Source organism: Salvelinus namaycush, chromosome 35 (genome assembly GCF_016432855.1).
Source record: "Salvelinus namaycush isolate Seneca chromosome 35, SaNama_1.0, whole genome shotgun sequence".
Lineage (NCBI taxonomy): Eukaryota > Metazoa > Chordata > Actinopteri > Salmoniformes > Salmonidae > Salvelinus > Salvelinus namaycush.
In genome coordinates, this window is record NC_052341.1 from 15271740 (window position 1) to 15287129 (window position 15390).

At 44.0% G+C, this 15390-nt stretch overlaps 1 protein-coding gene across 1 annotated transcript in view; it reads right to left on the reverse strand.

The window, feature by feature from the left end:
* Positions 1 to 14686, reverse strand: part of hs3st3b1b (heparan sulfate (glucosamine) 3-O-sulfotransferase 3B1b) — a 30230-nt gene extending 15544 nt beyond the window's left edge. The window contains exon 1 of the mRNA XM_038975187.1: positions 13797 to 14686. Within this exon, the coding sequence (XP_038831115.1) occupies positions 13797 to 14380 (584 nt within the window). The 5' untranslated portion in view covers positions 14381 to 14686. The remainder of the gene's footprint in view (positions 1 to 13796) is intronic.
* Positions 14687 to 15390: the final 704 nt, after the last annotated feature.

Below are 15390 nucleotides of genomic sequence, written 5' to 3' on the forward strand. Positions count from 1 at the left end.
CAATGCGAGCTGTGGCAAGAAGGTTTGCTGTGTCTGTCAGCGTAGTGTCCAGAGCATGGAGGCGCTACCAGGAGACAGGCCAGTACATCAGGAGACGTGGAGGAGGCCGTAGGAGGGCAACAACCCAGCAGCAGGACCGCTACCTCCGCCTTTGAGCAGGAGGAGCACTGCCAGAGCCCTGCAAAATGACCTCCAGCAGGCCACAAATGTGCATGTGTCAGCATATGGTCTCACAAGGGCTCTGAGGATCTCTCACTTTGCATCTTGTTTGAATTGCCTGTCATCCGTAACTGCCTGAGCACTTTTTGAAGGTGTGTGTGTGTGTGTGTGTGTGTGTGTGTGTGTGTGTGTGTGTGTGTGTGTGTGTGTGTGTGTGTGTGTGTGTGTGTGTGTGTGTGTGTGTGTGTGTGTGTGTGTGTACCATTACATGTCTCTCCTCCCTTATTCCCAGACAGTACAGCTGTGGTGTAGGTTAATGGTTTACAAAATCCTTAAGGCAAGCCGTCTTTCTGGCTAACGTATAATTAGCCAAATTGTGTAGCAATAGTTCTAGTAGTGAAATTAAACTGTTCATTTGTGAGGAGAAGAATGACAGCAGTGTTGTTGTGCTCCTGCATCCTCAGGCAATTCTAAAGCTCCGTCTTGGATGATAGCCTAGATATTGTCTGCTTTGATATCTCAGTGCATCTCGAAGACAAGATAATTGCTGAAAGTACAGTGAGCGAGCCGGGACCCACGTTGTTAACCCTTTCTACTGCTGCTAGTTCAAGTTACCACCCAGCGTTGATGTCCAAGGTGGAGTGCAATTTCAAGGTTTCATTATTTCATTTGGATGTCGGAGAAACGTTGGGAGCCAGATGACAAATGTTTTCTCTTTTGGCCCTCCGCTGTCTCTAGCGAGGGCCTCATGGTTTGCAACGAAACTCTATCCACTCGCTCTCCATGCCAGAAAGACAAGTCGTTTGAGAGAAAAAAAGAGAAAGAAGCAGATTTTAAAAAGACATTTGAGAAATGGGCCCTGCCAGGGAAATATGTCAGCCTTAGCCAGAACACTTCTTCGTTATTCTCCTCTTTGATACTGTAGATATGAAAATCCAAATGTGTTTATTCTGTTGTTGCTAGCTATATTCATTAAAACATTGAAATAAATACATATAAAGTACCAGTCAAACGTTTGGAGACACCTACTCATTCAAAGGATTTTCTTAATTTTTTTCATTTTCTACACTGTAGAATAAAATTGATGACATCAAAACTATGAAATAACACATATGGAATCATGTAGTAACCAAAAAAGTGTTAAACAAATCAAAATCTATTTTTGAGACCTCCCGGGTGCGCAGTGGTCTAGGGTACTGCATCGCAGCGCTAGCTGTGCCACCAGAGATTCTGGGTTCGCGCCCAGGCTCTGTCGCAGCCGGCCGCGACCGGGAGGTCCGTGGGGCGACGCACAATTGGCCTAGCGTCGTCCGGGTTAGGGAGGGTTTGGCCGGTAGGGATATCCTTGTCTCATCGCGCACCAGCGACTCCTGTGGCGGGCAGTGCGCGCTAGCCAAGGTTGCCAGGTGCATGGTGTTTCCTCCGACACATTGGTGCGGCTGGCTTCCGGGTTGGATGCGCGCTGTGTTAAGAAGCAGTGCGACTTGGTTGGGTTGTGTTTCGGAGGACGCATGGCTTTCGACCTTCGTCTCTCCCGAGCCCATACGGGAGTTGTAGCGATGAGACAAGATAGTAATTACTAACACAATTGGAAACCATGAAAAAGGGGGTAAAATTTAAAATAAAATCTATTTTTGATTTTTGATTCTTCAAAGTTGCATTGATGACAGCATTGCACAATCTTTGCATTCTCTCAACCAGCTTCACCTGGAATGCTTTTCCAACATTCTTGAAGGACTTCCCACATATGCTGAGCACTTGTTGGCTGCTTTTCCTTCACTCTGCAGTCCAGCTCATCCCAAACTATCTCAATTTGGTTGAGGTCGGGTGATTGTGGAGGCTAGGTCATCTGATGCAGCACTCCATCACTCTCCTTGGTCAAATAGCCATTTCACAGCCTGGAGGTGTGTTTTGGGTCATTGTCCTGTTGAAAAACGATGATAGTCCCACTAAGCGCAAACCAGATGGGATGGCGTATCGCTGCCTAATGCTGTGGTAGCTATGCTGGTTAAGTGCGCCTTGAATTCTAATATAAATCACTGACAGTGTCACCAGGAAAGCACCTCCACACCATCACACCTCCTCCTCCATGCTTCACGGTGGGAACCACACATGTGGAGATCATCCGTTCACTTACTCTGCGTCTCCCAAAGACACGCCGGTTGGAACCAAAAATCTCAAATTTAATTTGGACTCATCAGACCAAACGACAGACAGTTCCATCGGCCTAATGTCCATTGCTCGTGTTTCTTGGCCCAAGCACGTCTCTTCTTCTTATGGTGTCCTTTAGTAGTGGTTTCTTTGCAGCAATTCGACCATGAAGGCCTAATTCACACAGTCTCCTCTGAACAGTTGATGTTAAGGCGTATCTGTTACTTGAACTCTGTGAAGCATTTATTTGGGCTGCAATCTGAGGTGCAGTTAACTCTAATGAACTTATCCTCTGCAGCAGAGGTAACTCTAGGTCTTCCTTTCCTGTGGCAGTCCTCATGAGAGCCAGTTTTATCATAGCGCTTGACTGCACTTGAAGAAATGTTCAAAGTTCTTGAAATTTCTCAGATTGACTGACCTTCATGTCTTAAAGTAATGATGGATTGTCGTTTCTCTTTGCTTATTTGAGCTGTTCTTGCCATAATACGGACTTGGTCTTTTACCAAATAGGGCTATTTTATGTATACCAACCCTACCTTGTCACAACCAAACTGATTGTCTCAAACGCGTCAAGAAGGAAAGAAATTCCACAAATGAACTTTTAACAAGGCACACCTGTTAATTGAAATGCATTCCAGGTGACTACCTCATGAAGCTGGTTGAGAAAATGCCAAGAGTGTGCAAAGCTGTCATCAAGGCAAAGGGTGGCTACGTTGAAGAATCTCAGATATAAAAAATATTTTTATTTAACACTTTTTTGGTTACAACATGATTCCATTTGTGTTATTTCGTTAAAAAAAAGTAAAAATAAAGAAAAACCCTGGAATAAGTAGGTGTGTCCAAATTTTTAACCGGTACTGTATATATATATAAATTGCGGACCCCCTGCAATATCTAAGCGGACCCCCGGTTTTATACCCCTGCTGTATCTTATTTGTGTATTTCTTTAACACATAATCTGTCACGACTTCTACCGAAGTCGATGCCTCTCCTTGTTCGGGCGGTGCTCGGCGGTCGACGTCGTCGGTCTTCTAGCCATCGCCGATCCATTTTTCATTTTCCATTTGTCTTGTCTTGTTTTCCCACACACCTGGTTCTCATTTCCCTCATTATGTGTTGTGTATTTAACCCTCTGTTTCCCCCATGTCTTTGTGTGGTATTGTTTATTCTGTTTCATGTATTGCGCACATTACTCTGTTGCGCTGGGATATGTTAACCCGTATTGTTATTTCGTGTTCACTTTGCCGTGTGTTTTTGTTTCGCCAAAATAAAAGGCTCCGTTGGCTACACCATATCTGTTCTCCTGCACCTGACTCCTTTACAACCATTTACGCATACCTGACGTAATCAAATTGTTCTGGTGGAGATTTGCGGAGGAAAAGGTGCACACCTTGCTGCAGCGTAAAATGATTTCTCTGAACTTTTTACGTTAAATGTTCCGTTTGGACAACTGCTATTGTATAGCTTTAGAATTTCACAAGTGAAGAGTACAAGATCCAAACACCCAGTACTTTTGATCAGTAGGAAAGACAAGATAGAGACAAAATAGACAGAGTGGAAAAGAATGAGAGAGAGCCAGAGGGAGTTTGTCCCCTGGGTTGGGCTTGCTGGGTTGCCTTGGAGCTGAGCTGTTCTCACTGTTCTCCTCTGAGGCCCATTCACACACAGAGAGAGTGAGAGTGTGAGAGAGTGAGAGAGAGAGAGACCACTCAGGGCTCCTAATGAGCTGTGCTCTTTTATGGCCAAGGGTTAATAGAACACCTCAGGGGGCCTCCTAGTCTCCACTACCTAACTCTTACTTTCCCTCTCACAGCCCCAGCCCTGGTTCGAGCACCAGACACAGCCCCATCCACTGCCACACCTACCCACACCCTAATGGGGACCTCCGAGACTTAATACCTGGGACATGTCCAGGTCTAATGTCATCACTTTCTCCTCCTCCTCACCCTCCTCCACTTTTACGCCCACCTCTTTCTCACCTACCGCTCTCTCATCTCTCAATATCTGGGGGAGCGATGCCAACAGAACTCTGACTGACCATGGTGTTGGAAGGAAAATTGAGTAAGAAGGAGGCTAATGATTAACAACGCATAGGAACGCTTGTGTGTGTTTTTTCTCTAATTCCAAGCCCCTGGGCTCTTTTAATGTGCCAAACAGTGTTTATTTAGCAGCAATGAATGAGCGTTAACTCAGGAGGGAGGTCTGGTATTGCTCTGACATGTGTTCCCACATCCAAATTATCACCTCGTTAAATAGGACCCAATTCACTAGTGGCACAGAAGGAGGGTCAGTACACAAGGGCCTATAGGAGAGAGAAAGAGAGAGGGGGAAAACATCACTATCTCAGAAGAACATAGCTTCTTTTCTTCTTCTTTTTCGATTATTTCTTCTTCTCCCAACTCTTTTCATCATTGCCTTCCTTGTCTTGCTTTGACTCCAGCTCTGGGGGGAATACATAAATTATTTCTCAAAAGGGAGAACAAAAATGGCAACAACAGACACACACACAAGTGTATCCTCTCCTCCGCCAGTGAATGAATAGTCAGAGTTTTTCAAACTTAATTTTGTGTGTGTGTGTGTGTGTGTGTGTGTGTGTGTGTGTGTGTGTGTGCGTGTGCGTGTGTGTGTGTGTGTGTGAAACTGAGTTCCTGTATCCATAGTTTTAGCAGTAGGTTCCTGCTGTGGCGGCCATCTTCCCCCCACTGTTGTGGGTAGTGCTGAATGGGCCACTCTCATGGGCCACCAGGCCACCACAGTGCTGCGCTAGCTAGCTGCCACTCCCCTTTCCACAGGTCACCCCTTTCACAATTAGCTGGTGGTAATTTGGGGATGAATGCTCAAAGCTGCCTTTCTCCAGCATCCAGCCCCCACCTTCACCTCATCCACCCCCAGTCTCTCCCTATTCTCCCCTCCATTCGGTAGGGCCATGCCAGCTTAGGCAGCGGGGAGCGAGGGCCTCTTCTCCCCTTCCGTGCTGACCACTCGTGGTCACTGAGGCCTGCAGGGAGACCCGCCCAGGATCGGGCGAACAGAGCACGACATGTGACACTATTCTTATTTGCCAATAGGCGGAGCGCACAGCTGAAGAATGGAGAAAGGAGGTTCATAAAAGAGGTTGTTTTGGGGTGGTGGGGGGAAGAACGGGGGGGGGGGGGGGCCAGCCAGGGCTAAGGGTTGAAGCCTGACCATAAAGAAAATAATCCGCTCTCATTTGGGACCGCTGGGGAAGCTTACCCAACACAGAGGAATGGTTTCGAGCGACTTGTTTTTATGTTTGCGGCTCCCGCTCTTTGAGGAGGGGATGTCAACCTGCTGTCAGCGGTACGGTTGGCTGGTCGGCCATGTTGGCCCCTGAAGAGGGGAGCTGTGGAGGGAGGGAAGGCCAGGGCAAGGATACAGGAAGCCATCACAGCGTCAAAGTATCAGATCGCCGAAGAGTCAACATTCCTCTCTAGCTATAACTACAACATAATAGCATCCATCTCCAGTTGAGGGGTTTCACAGAAGATTTCAGATATTGTACAGTCTGTCAATGACTTTATCAGACAAAACTCTTATAGTGAATATATTTCCTATCTCACAGTTGGACAGTTTAAAAGTCGGGCTCCTTAATTCAGCATGTTGGTTTATATATCGACATAACAAATCATGTTTTCCTGTGTTGACAGGGGATGCTCTCAGCAGGTTAGTCTCTAAATCAACATAACTTACTGTATTTCCATGTGTGGACTGGGGGAGTGAAACAACTCAGAATACCCAATGGGACCTAGGGTCCAGCAGCCATGTAGGGTCCAGCAGCCCTGTAGGGTCCAGCAGCCCTGTAGGGTCCAGCAGTCCTGTAGGGTCCAGCAGCCCTGTAGGGTCCAGCAGCCCTGTAGGGTCCAGTAGCCCTGTAGGTTCCAGTAGCCCTGTAGGGTCCAGCAACCCTGTAGGGTTCAGCAGCCCTGTAGGGTCCAGTAGCCCTGTAGGTTCCAGTAGCCCTGTAGGGTCCAGCAGCCCTGTAGGGTCCAGAAGCATTTTCCTGCTCTGCAGATGGTCAGCACACAGACCCTGTCAGTCAGCACACAGCCACACTGACCCCCAGTCAAAGGCCCTTAACCCATCTAACCCTTCCACACGCTTTACCTCCAATCAGGCCTGACTAATCAATACACACCACTCCCTAAGGACCCAGGGACAAGGCTCTGTGTCATCTGTGTGTGTATGGTGTCCATCTCTGTGCGTGTTGAGCATTCTTTTGACTTGAGAAGAAAATTATTGTGTTTCACAGCTGAATATAAAAGCCCTACTGTAAGTCATTACAGGAGAAGACTTTGTGAAACTGGTTCACTGACTCCTTCATTCTCCATTTAGTCTCTATTTTTTGGACAGCACACATTCAATTGACATTTTGTTGTTGATGATGTTAGTTTGAACTTTGCCAGTGTGGCACTACAACCAGGTGGCGTTTCTGACATTCTGCCTGCCAGTGAGAGGAAGGAGGGAGAGGTCAGTGGAGAGCAGATGTGTAGGGTCACGTCACCTATATGGAAACAGGAGTGCTCCTGGGGTGAGGAGTTAAAAAGAAGAGGCATCCAACCAGAACTGTCCTTGACACGGACAGAAGCCCCTGTCTGGTCTCTGGAAGCAGGGAGCTGGGGGGTGGACCGGCAGGCCCATAGATAACAACTTTACACTGACTGACTTCCTTTCGCAACCATCTCCAGTTTGATAGCGCAACAGGATTTTTTTACCCACTCAGAAACTCCCCTTTTGTACAATGCTCCACTTGTCCCTTTGTTGTGGTGGAGCTTCTAAGCAGGCTCTAGCTAGCTAACCGACACTAGCTGCCATTAAGTGCGTTTTTTTCTTTGGTTCTTTATCACGGGGTGGAGGGATACAAAGGTTCACCGGCCCACAAAGACACCCCACTCAGGGATGGCGCCATTTCAGTCCAACTACTCCTTTAACAGAAGACTGAAGCATAACCTTTGATCAACCACTGCAAACTAAACAGCAGCCAGATTAACTTGGCATGGCTGAGAAAGCCCATCCATGTTGGAGATCTTTTGCGGTCTCAAGGATCAACTATTTCAGCTTATATATCACATTAAACATCCCTAATTCCCTAATGTGCAATAATAAAAGTGACATTTTACAAGCACACTACATAGCCAAAAGATGCTTGTCGAACATCTTTTTCCAAAACCATGGGCATTAATATGGAGTTGGTCCCCCCTTTGCTGCGATAACAGCCTCCACTCTTCTGGGAAGGCTTTCCACTAGTTGGAACATTGGTGCAGGGACTTGCTTCCATTCAGCCACAAGAGCCTTAGTGAGGTCGGGCACTGATGTTAGGCGATTAGGCCTGGCTCGCAGTCGGCATTCCAATTCATCCCAAAGGTGTTCAATGATGTTGAGGTCAAGGCTCTGTTCAAGCCAGTCAAGTTCTTCCACACTGATCTCGACAAACCATTTCTGTATAGACCTCGCTTTGTGCACGGCGTCATTGTAACACTGAAACAGGACAGGTCCTTCCCCAAACTGTTGCCACAAAGATGGAAGCACATAATCATGTAGAATGTCATTGTATGCTGTAGCAGTAAGATTTCCCTTCACTAGAACTAAGGGGCCTAGCCCAAACCATGAAAAACAGCCCCAGACCATTATTCCTCCTCCACCAAACTTTACAGTTGGCACTATGCATTGGGGCAGGTAGCGTTCTCCTGGCATCCGCCAAACCCAGATTTGTCCGTCGGACTGCCAGATGGTGAAGCTTGATTCATCACTCCAGTGCATTTCCACTGCTCCAGAGTCCAATTGCGGCGAGCTTTACACCACTCCAGCTGACGCTTGGCATTGCGTATGATGATCTTAGGCTTGTGTGTGGCTGCTCAGCCATGGAAACCCTTTTCATGAAGCTCCCGACTGACTGTTCTTGTGCTGACGTTGCTTCCAGAGGCAGTTTGGAACTCCGTAGTAAGTGTTGCAACCAAGGACAGATGATTTTTACACCATACACGCTTCAGCACTCTGTGTTCCCATTTTGTGAGTTTGTATGGCCCACCACTTCGTGACTGAGCTGTTGTTGCTCCTAGTCATTTCCACATCACAATAACAGCACCTACAGTTGACCGGGGCAGCTTGAGCAGGGCAGAAATTTGACGAACTGACTTGTTGGAAAGGTGGCATCCTATGAAGGTGCCACGTTGAAAGTCACTGAGCTCTTCATTGCAGGCCATTCTACTACCAATGTTTGTCTATGGAGATTGCATGGGCGTGTGCTCAAATGTATACACCTGTCAGCAATGGGTGTGGCTGGAATAGCCGAATCCACTAATTTGAAGGGGCGTTCACATACTTTTGACCATGTAGTGTATCATAAGCACAATCATTAACCAAATATAGTACATGTCAACAAAGGAGTGTTGAACTTTCCCCAAGCACTTCAGTTCAAGGCAAGACTCAATATTTTTTCATGGCAAAAAGTTTGACTGCCAGAAACTCAAGAGAAAATCTTGTTCAAACAAAGCTCAACAATTATCTTTCTCATAGGGAGATTCTGGGGAGAATGATGGTTATGTAGTGAACAAGCACAGATCGATCATTCCTCAGTTATTCACACAAGAGTGACAGACTCCAAATATAGAGCATGAAAGTTAGGAGCCTTGCGACCATAAGTGTTCAGAACTACTTCTTAAACCATAAAAACACTCTTAGGGAGGAGCAGTGAACGAGCACAGTACAGCACTGCATGGATCTGACAGGCAGCTGAGACGAGAGCCCATGACCCATCAGCAAACCACAGAACCATAAATTATATATCAGAGCCCCTTCATGACCAATACATCTATATGGAATATGAACACAGAAAGAGAGGTAACACCACCGCAAACTGTCAGAATGACGGAGATTTAAAATCAACTCGACAAAAAGGCTAAGTTGTAAATAACAAAGGATGGAAAAACGTTGACATGACAGAAGCAACAGGGAGTTCAGTGCAGTAAAATGGCAAGAAATAGAGACTGAAAAAGTGTGAAGAATTCATTGAGTAGCTAATGAAAACAGTCCAACTGAAAGGACCAGCCAACTCATCGGCATTCCCATCACACTGTAGCAGGTGCTAACAGTACCTTTGGAACTAATAAGGCAGAACCATAGAATTAGGAATGAAGGATATCTATGGGTAGAACAACAATGACTGATCCATGTTCTATTCCAGAAAGTACAACATCGATACTTTCAACTGACAGGGCATACAGTAACTTCCTTCTCAATTGAACTGGTTGGTCCACACAGCACAGACTGCCCTGACTCGCTCTCTCTCTCTCTCACTCCTTAGGGGCTGTTCATGCATGACCTCACAGTGGAAATGTGTACCTCCTGATACAAAGCGCCCCCGTGCACAAGTCTTGTGTTTGTCTTTGACACCAAATAAAAACTGTCAAAGTACATCAGAGAATCACAATAATCCTGTTATCACTGCTTTATTCTCTTTCACTTTTGCAGCGGCCTCTCCTTCCCTCTCTCTTTTCTTTTCTATTCTCTCTCGGGCTGCATTTAGTTAGTGAATTCCAAGGCTAGGTTTGTGTGACCATTGGGCCGCGGAGACAAAGATGGTGCAAACTAGCCAGAGAAGAAGAGTGGAAGGCACAGTAGTATTGTGCAAATAAACATCATGGCATCAGAAGATCGCTTTACACTATTGCAAAAGACTTCATAATTGGCCCACACATAATGCAACAATAAACTATGATTTAACGGAAAACTCCACCCAAAAACATTTTTTGGGTATTTGTTTCATTAGTCCATTGTTGATATATGTCAGCAATCAAGTTTTCAAGATATATAACTTTCAAAATACATCCGGTATGATCTCTCTCTCGTACGGAAAGTCCAGTATGTGACACTATTGGGAAAGTTAGGAGTATTAATCATGAAGTATGATTTCATCTATTTAGTTTATCTTCTCCTTGAAGACAAAAAAGAAAGCTTATCAAAACGTTCCATGAGCAGCATGCAGGGAGAACTACATTCAGAACTACAGCCAGCTGGTTCGCTCTGACACACACTCTCCTTTACTTCAGTAGGGGTTGGGTCCATTTTATTGACCCTGCTTATCTTACTGTTAAAGCATCCAGACTGTGAGTTTCACATCATCAAGTTATATAAGAGCAGGACAGACAGAGGGAAAGCAAGAAAACAACGCTTCACTTTGTTTGTGTGGCGTTTGTGTCTCGGGCAAAAACACCAGTGCCCAGATATAGAATTTCAGCGTGGCATGGTGTGTCTGACACACAACATGTGTGATTGCATGAGAGGGGAAGTCAGTACAGCTTACTAAAACATGAGATGCTTTCTGACAAACTGGGTTAGATGGAAAAGCTCAGCTTAACTTTTCAGTCAGTTGAACTGTGTGTGTGTGTGTGTGTGTGTGTGTGTGTGTGTGTGTGTGTGTGTGTGTGTGTGTGTGTGTGTGTGTGTGTGTGTGTGTGTGTGTGTGTGTGTGTGTGTGTGTGTGTGTGTTGGCCTATATTTTAAACATACATTTGTCAACAGATCAAACTACACTGTGTTCTAATATTGTTACTCTTGTCCCATCAAATGATAAGCCAAAAGAGAGGCTTGGCTGAAGGGTATGATTTCTTGAGCAGATTTGAGGGATAACCGGAGGCCTAAGAAAAGCCTGGAGAATACTAAATAAAGACCCAGCCCCATTCTAGGTACAGATACGGGTTTATGGGCCACACAGCCAGAACCGCAGATAAAACGCTGGTGCATGTGTGTTTATTCTATCCGTTCCTCACACGGTGCCCGCCAGCAGGCAACCGTCGCGTCATGTTTTCTCTGTAAACAGCGGCCAAAGAGAGGGTTGAAACATCGACCCAAAGGAATCCACCGCAGCTATTCTCCTCATTACCATTATCATTAACTGCTCAATGTTCCGTTTTGCTCGTGTTTGTTCTTTCTAAAAGTATAAAATGATGAAGAGGAAATTGGGTTAATGGGAAATCTAAATAAAATTAGCTAGAATTAGCGCTTACCATTTGGATAACTTATTTCAAAGTGTGCAAAGTTTAATAAATAATTGTAGGCTATCAAAGCCAATTCAAAACCTCAAGTTGGATCTCTGAATAATAAATTCGGCATAAAGACAGTGTCTTTATTTTGAATCAAATCCATATAGCCGGACACCTCCTCCATACACACACGTTTCTCATTCCGCTTTTCTTTCATTTCACTGCTCTACTTTAGTTGGGGGCCCTCAACTGCCTCGCATATTTAACAGCCCGGCTCTTTACACACAGCACCAAATCCGATTATTCAGAGGGGCATGCAATTGTTTTTATCAACTTGTCAGATGAGCTATTAGTTCTGCTCGCCGTCCAGGGACAAGAGATGGAGAAACTCTCCTTAAACTAAAGCAATGTCCCCGGGGTTTAAGCAAGGAGGAAACCAACCACTATGCATGGTCCCTGATTTTCCTGCAAAGACCTTCAACAGCTACGCTATATTCGGCATTTTACTGCGATATTACACTGAAATTAAAAACGCACATAGGCTGGCTGCATTTAATGCACCGACTTCATTCTTTTAAAGTTTTAATTTGACTAATTCATTCAGGTAAACGGATTAGGCTACATAATGTTCCACTCGTATTAATTCGATATGAGTTGCCATTGCTCAGTCGTCGTTGACTAGTGGCCTGCTGAATATGATACTGAATATGACATCTAAATTATGTTAATAGGCCCTACTACTTTTATAGGCTAAGTTAAGAGAATCCAACGTGAGGCAGAGCACGTTGTTTATAACGTTTAATTATGTATGACTAATATAGTTTGTCATGTATTTACAAATATTGACCAAGGAATAGCTCATATACTGTTGGTGGGATTTGGTTTGATTTCTTACTTAATTAATTCTGGGGTACGTTTTTCTTTCATTATCCTACAGTAGCCTACTTAGCCTAGTATATTAGTCCTCCTTCCACTCATTATCCGTTCAAAATGTAAATGACTGGTATAAAGGTTAGTTGGTTGTATACCCTCTTAAGAAACGTTTGAATCGTTGTTTTTTTTACTGTTGTTCTCCGAGTAGCCCAGCGCTATTGTGTTGTAGATTACTGTTACTTTCGAGTGCATGTATTATGTATACATTTTGAAGGAGAGTGCTAGGACAAATCCGCTTAGCTTAGAATTTATTTAAGCTTAACATAATTTTTTCCAACTCAAATAGGCCGAACTATAATAGTAAGTATGGCCTTACGTTGCATATTTATTTACATTGAAAGTTTGAAATATACAAAAAATGTAATTGATAATTAAAGTAATCAAGCACATCTTATTTCTAATATATTAGGCCTATATAGCATCTAATAATAGGCTAATAATAATGAATCGATCTCGAATTCACAACTTGCACATTGCCTGACCTTTTCAAACTGTAGTATAATAGACCTATTAGTAACTTATAATCAGTTTATAATCAACTAATTATTTTTTTATATTTAAAAGTTAAACTCAGTTTAACAGCGCTGAAAAGTAACCCGTTAACTTGCAGTATTACACTGTGTCCAACAGAGACCACTGTACGACGTGGAAACGGCTCAGCCCAAGCGATACTGAGACAGTGCATGTTCATTCAGGCATAGTCTAGCCTACTACCGGATCATAAACTGAAGAAATAAAAATACAAACGTATGCATTTGTTATCTCTTAATGCTATCCAATGACCCTACAGTTTTACTCATGTTTGAATACTCGATTATATGTCCACGTTGACGCCAAAACTGCTTGGAGTTTGGAAAAGCACCATACCAATATACATAACTAAAAGTCTATTGGAATAATAGTCTGTACTGTAGATTATAGATATTATATTTTCTATTGACCTTAACGTCAGTGACCATATTTAGGGTATCTCTCAACATTTATGCAGAATAAACTTATGTTGCAAATAGCGAATAGGATATGATCTTGGCCTATTATTATGCATTATGGAGCTAACTAAAATGACCTTCTGAACATATTTCGTTTCATTTGATAAATTATTCATACAAATCGTATTGTAAAAACGTACAGATATAATTATCCTGAATTATACTATCGAATCATTTTACAAACACTGCATTGTTTAATTATATACTGGTTATAGCTTTATGATATATTAGATTATACAACTTTTCCTGTCATTTTAATATTATCAACTATGCTAGTCTAAGTGCATTTTAGACTGTTATAATGCAAAGAAACCCTCCACCGTTTGCAATCCAATATAATGTTTGTGGAAGATATAGGCAACGAAACGACAGGAATAGGCTGCTATGGACAACTATTGGAACGTCAGCTCTAGTAACTGGATGAGAAGCTTTGACTGTCATGCATATTCTCTCACCGTTTCTTGTATAGCGCTGGTTCATCTATGGGAATCATTGATGTATGTCTGATAACCTATCATCTTTAATGCACATTGAATGTGAGAGCATATAATATAGATTCATTTACCTGTACCACTCCAGTCCATTCTCGTAGTTGCGGTCGAAGAAGTGCGGTTCGGCTCCCACAGCTCGGATGTCTGGATGCACGCGGAGGAACTCGAGCAGCGCGCGCGTCCCTCCTTTCTTTACACCGATGATGATCGCCTGGGGAAGCTTCTTGCTCCCTGATCCGTTGGAGAAACTTGACATCGCACCGGGCTCAGGAGCTCTCTGCCCCTCGCCCCTCATCTCGTCCCAGTCTTCTGCTCCTCTGTACGCGTCTATATCGTTATTGAGCAAGTCTCTGGAGGAAGTCCGGACAGAGGGTTCGTCGTAATCGGATTCTATATCCACCCAGGGTTGGGGTCTAGGGAGCAGTCTGGACATGAGGTCCACTCTGCCGTTATTCTCTATCCTTTTACCGACCACAGACCCTGTCTCCTTTCCCCGGTAATTGTCCACGACCAAACTTGGCATGGTGGCACAGTAGCCCACGCAGGAGTAGAGCATGTATACCCAGAGTAAAAACATGATGCCGAGCAGAAATACTTTATTTTTCACCGGGCTGAATGAGAGCGCATACAGATTGTGACAAACCAGGCTATATTCCATAAGCCTTGCGAGTGCATACCATATTCCAGCGACACATATTGCCAAAACCACTCACTCCCGATGGCACATCAAGTAACCTCGCAAAATGCACATGCCATTCATTTCAAACGGAAAAAAATAATAAAGCAAGCAAATAAACTAAAGCGGATGATGTATCCACTGGTGCAAAGTCATTGCATGCTATAATCGTCATTCACCAGAGCCACAGTAAAGAATTCGGAAAATGATACGAACGACTGGTGCACTTCAGTGGTGCTACTCCACACCCTAGCCGTCTCTCTTCACTTGCATCGCCGTTGCCAAACCTTCGAACAACTGCTAGTTTTGAGCCTTCTCTCGAGGACTAGACCTTTTACAGCACGAGGGGGCGTACCGATACATCTGATTGACAATCACCATGGCCAATTGACTCAGGCAAGCTAAATAATCAGTTGTTTGTTGGTAGAAACGGACCTATCACAGGAGAGTGTGGGAGGGCGCTCGCGTTGGGATTCTCGCCATAGAGATGAAACGCTCTTATTGGATGAAGAGACGAACGGTATTCTATATAATCACTAGGGAAATTCTATAGTTAAAACTGTATTTTTGGTGAGGCAGCTGCGAAGTCCACCTGCTGTGCTATTCCCTTTTTATCTTTGAGCATTATTTAATGTGTATACTAACTAACACAATGGATTGGGTAGAGGACTATTTTCTGCTTCTGTTTCATATAGCCTATAGGCCTACGAGAATAAATGATTTATTATGCATATCACTGAAGCGCATATCTCTGAAGTTATAGGCCTATTTATAACCTTTCTGGTCATCTCAAACTCTTTATGACCAAATATAATTTTTGCTGTTAGAGATCTTCTGCGTTGCCAAACATAAGGGGCCATCGATTGTGCCAAGCACGGTATATAGGCTGCATTAGAAGTTAAACATTTTCTTCCATATTTTCAAGGAGAAAAATATTTTCGATGATTTTGCTTTTTCAAGAAAGCTACATCGAGATATAGGCTACAAATTAG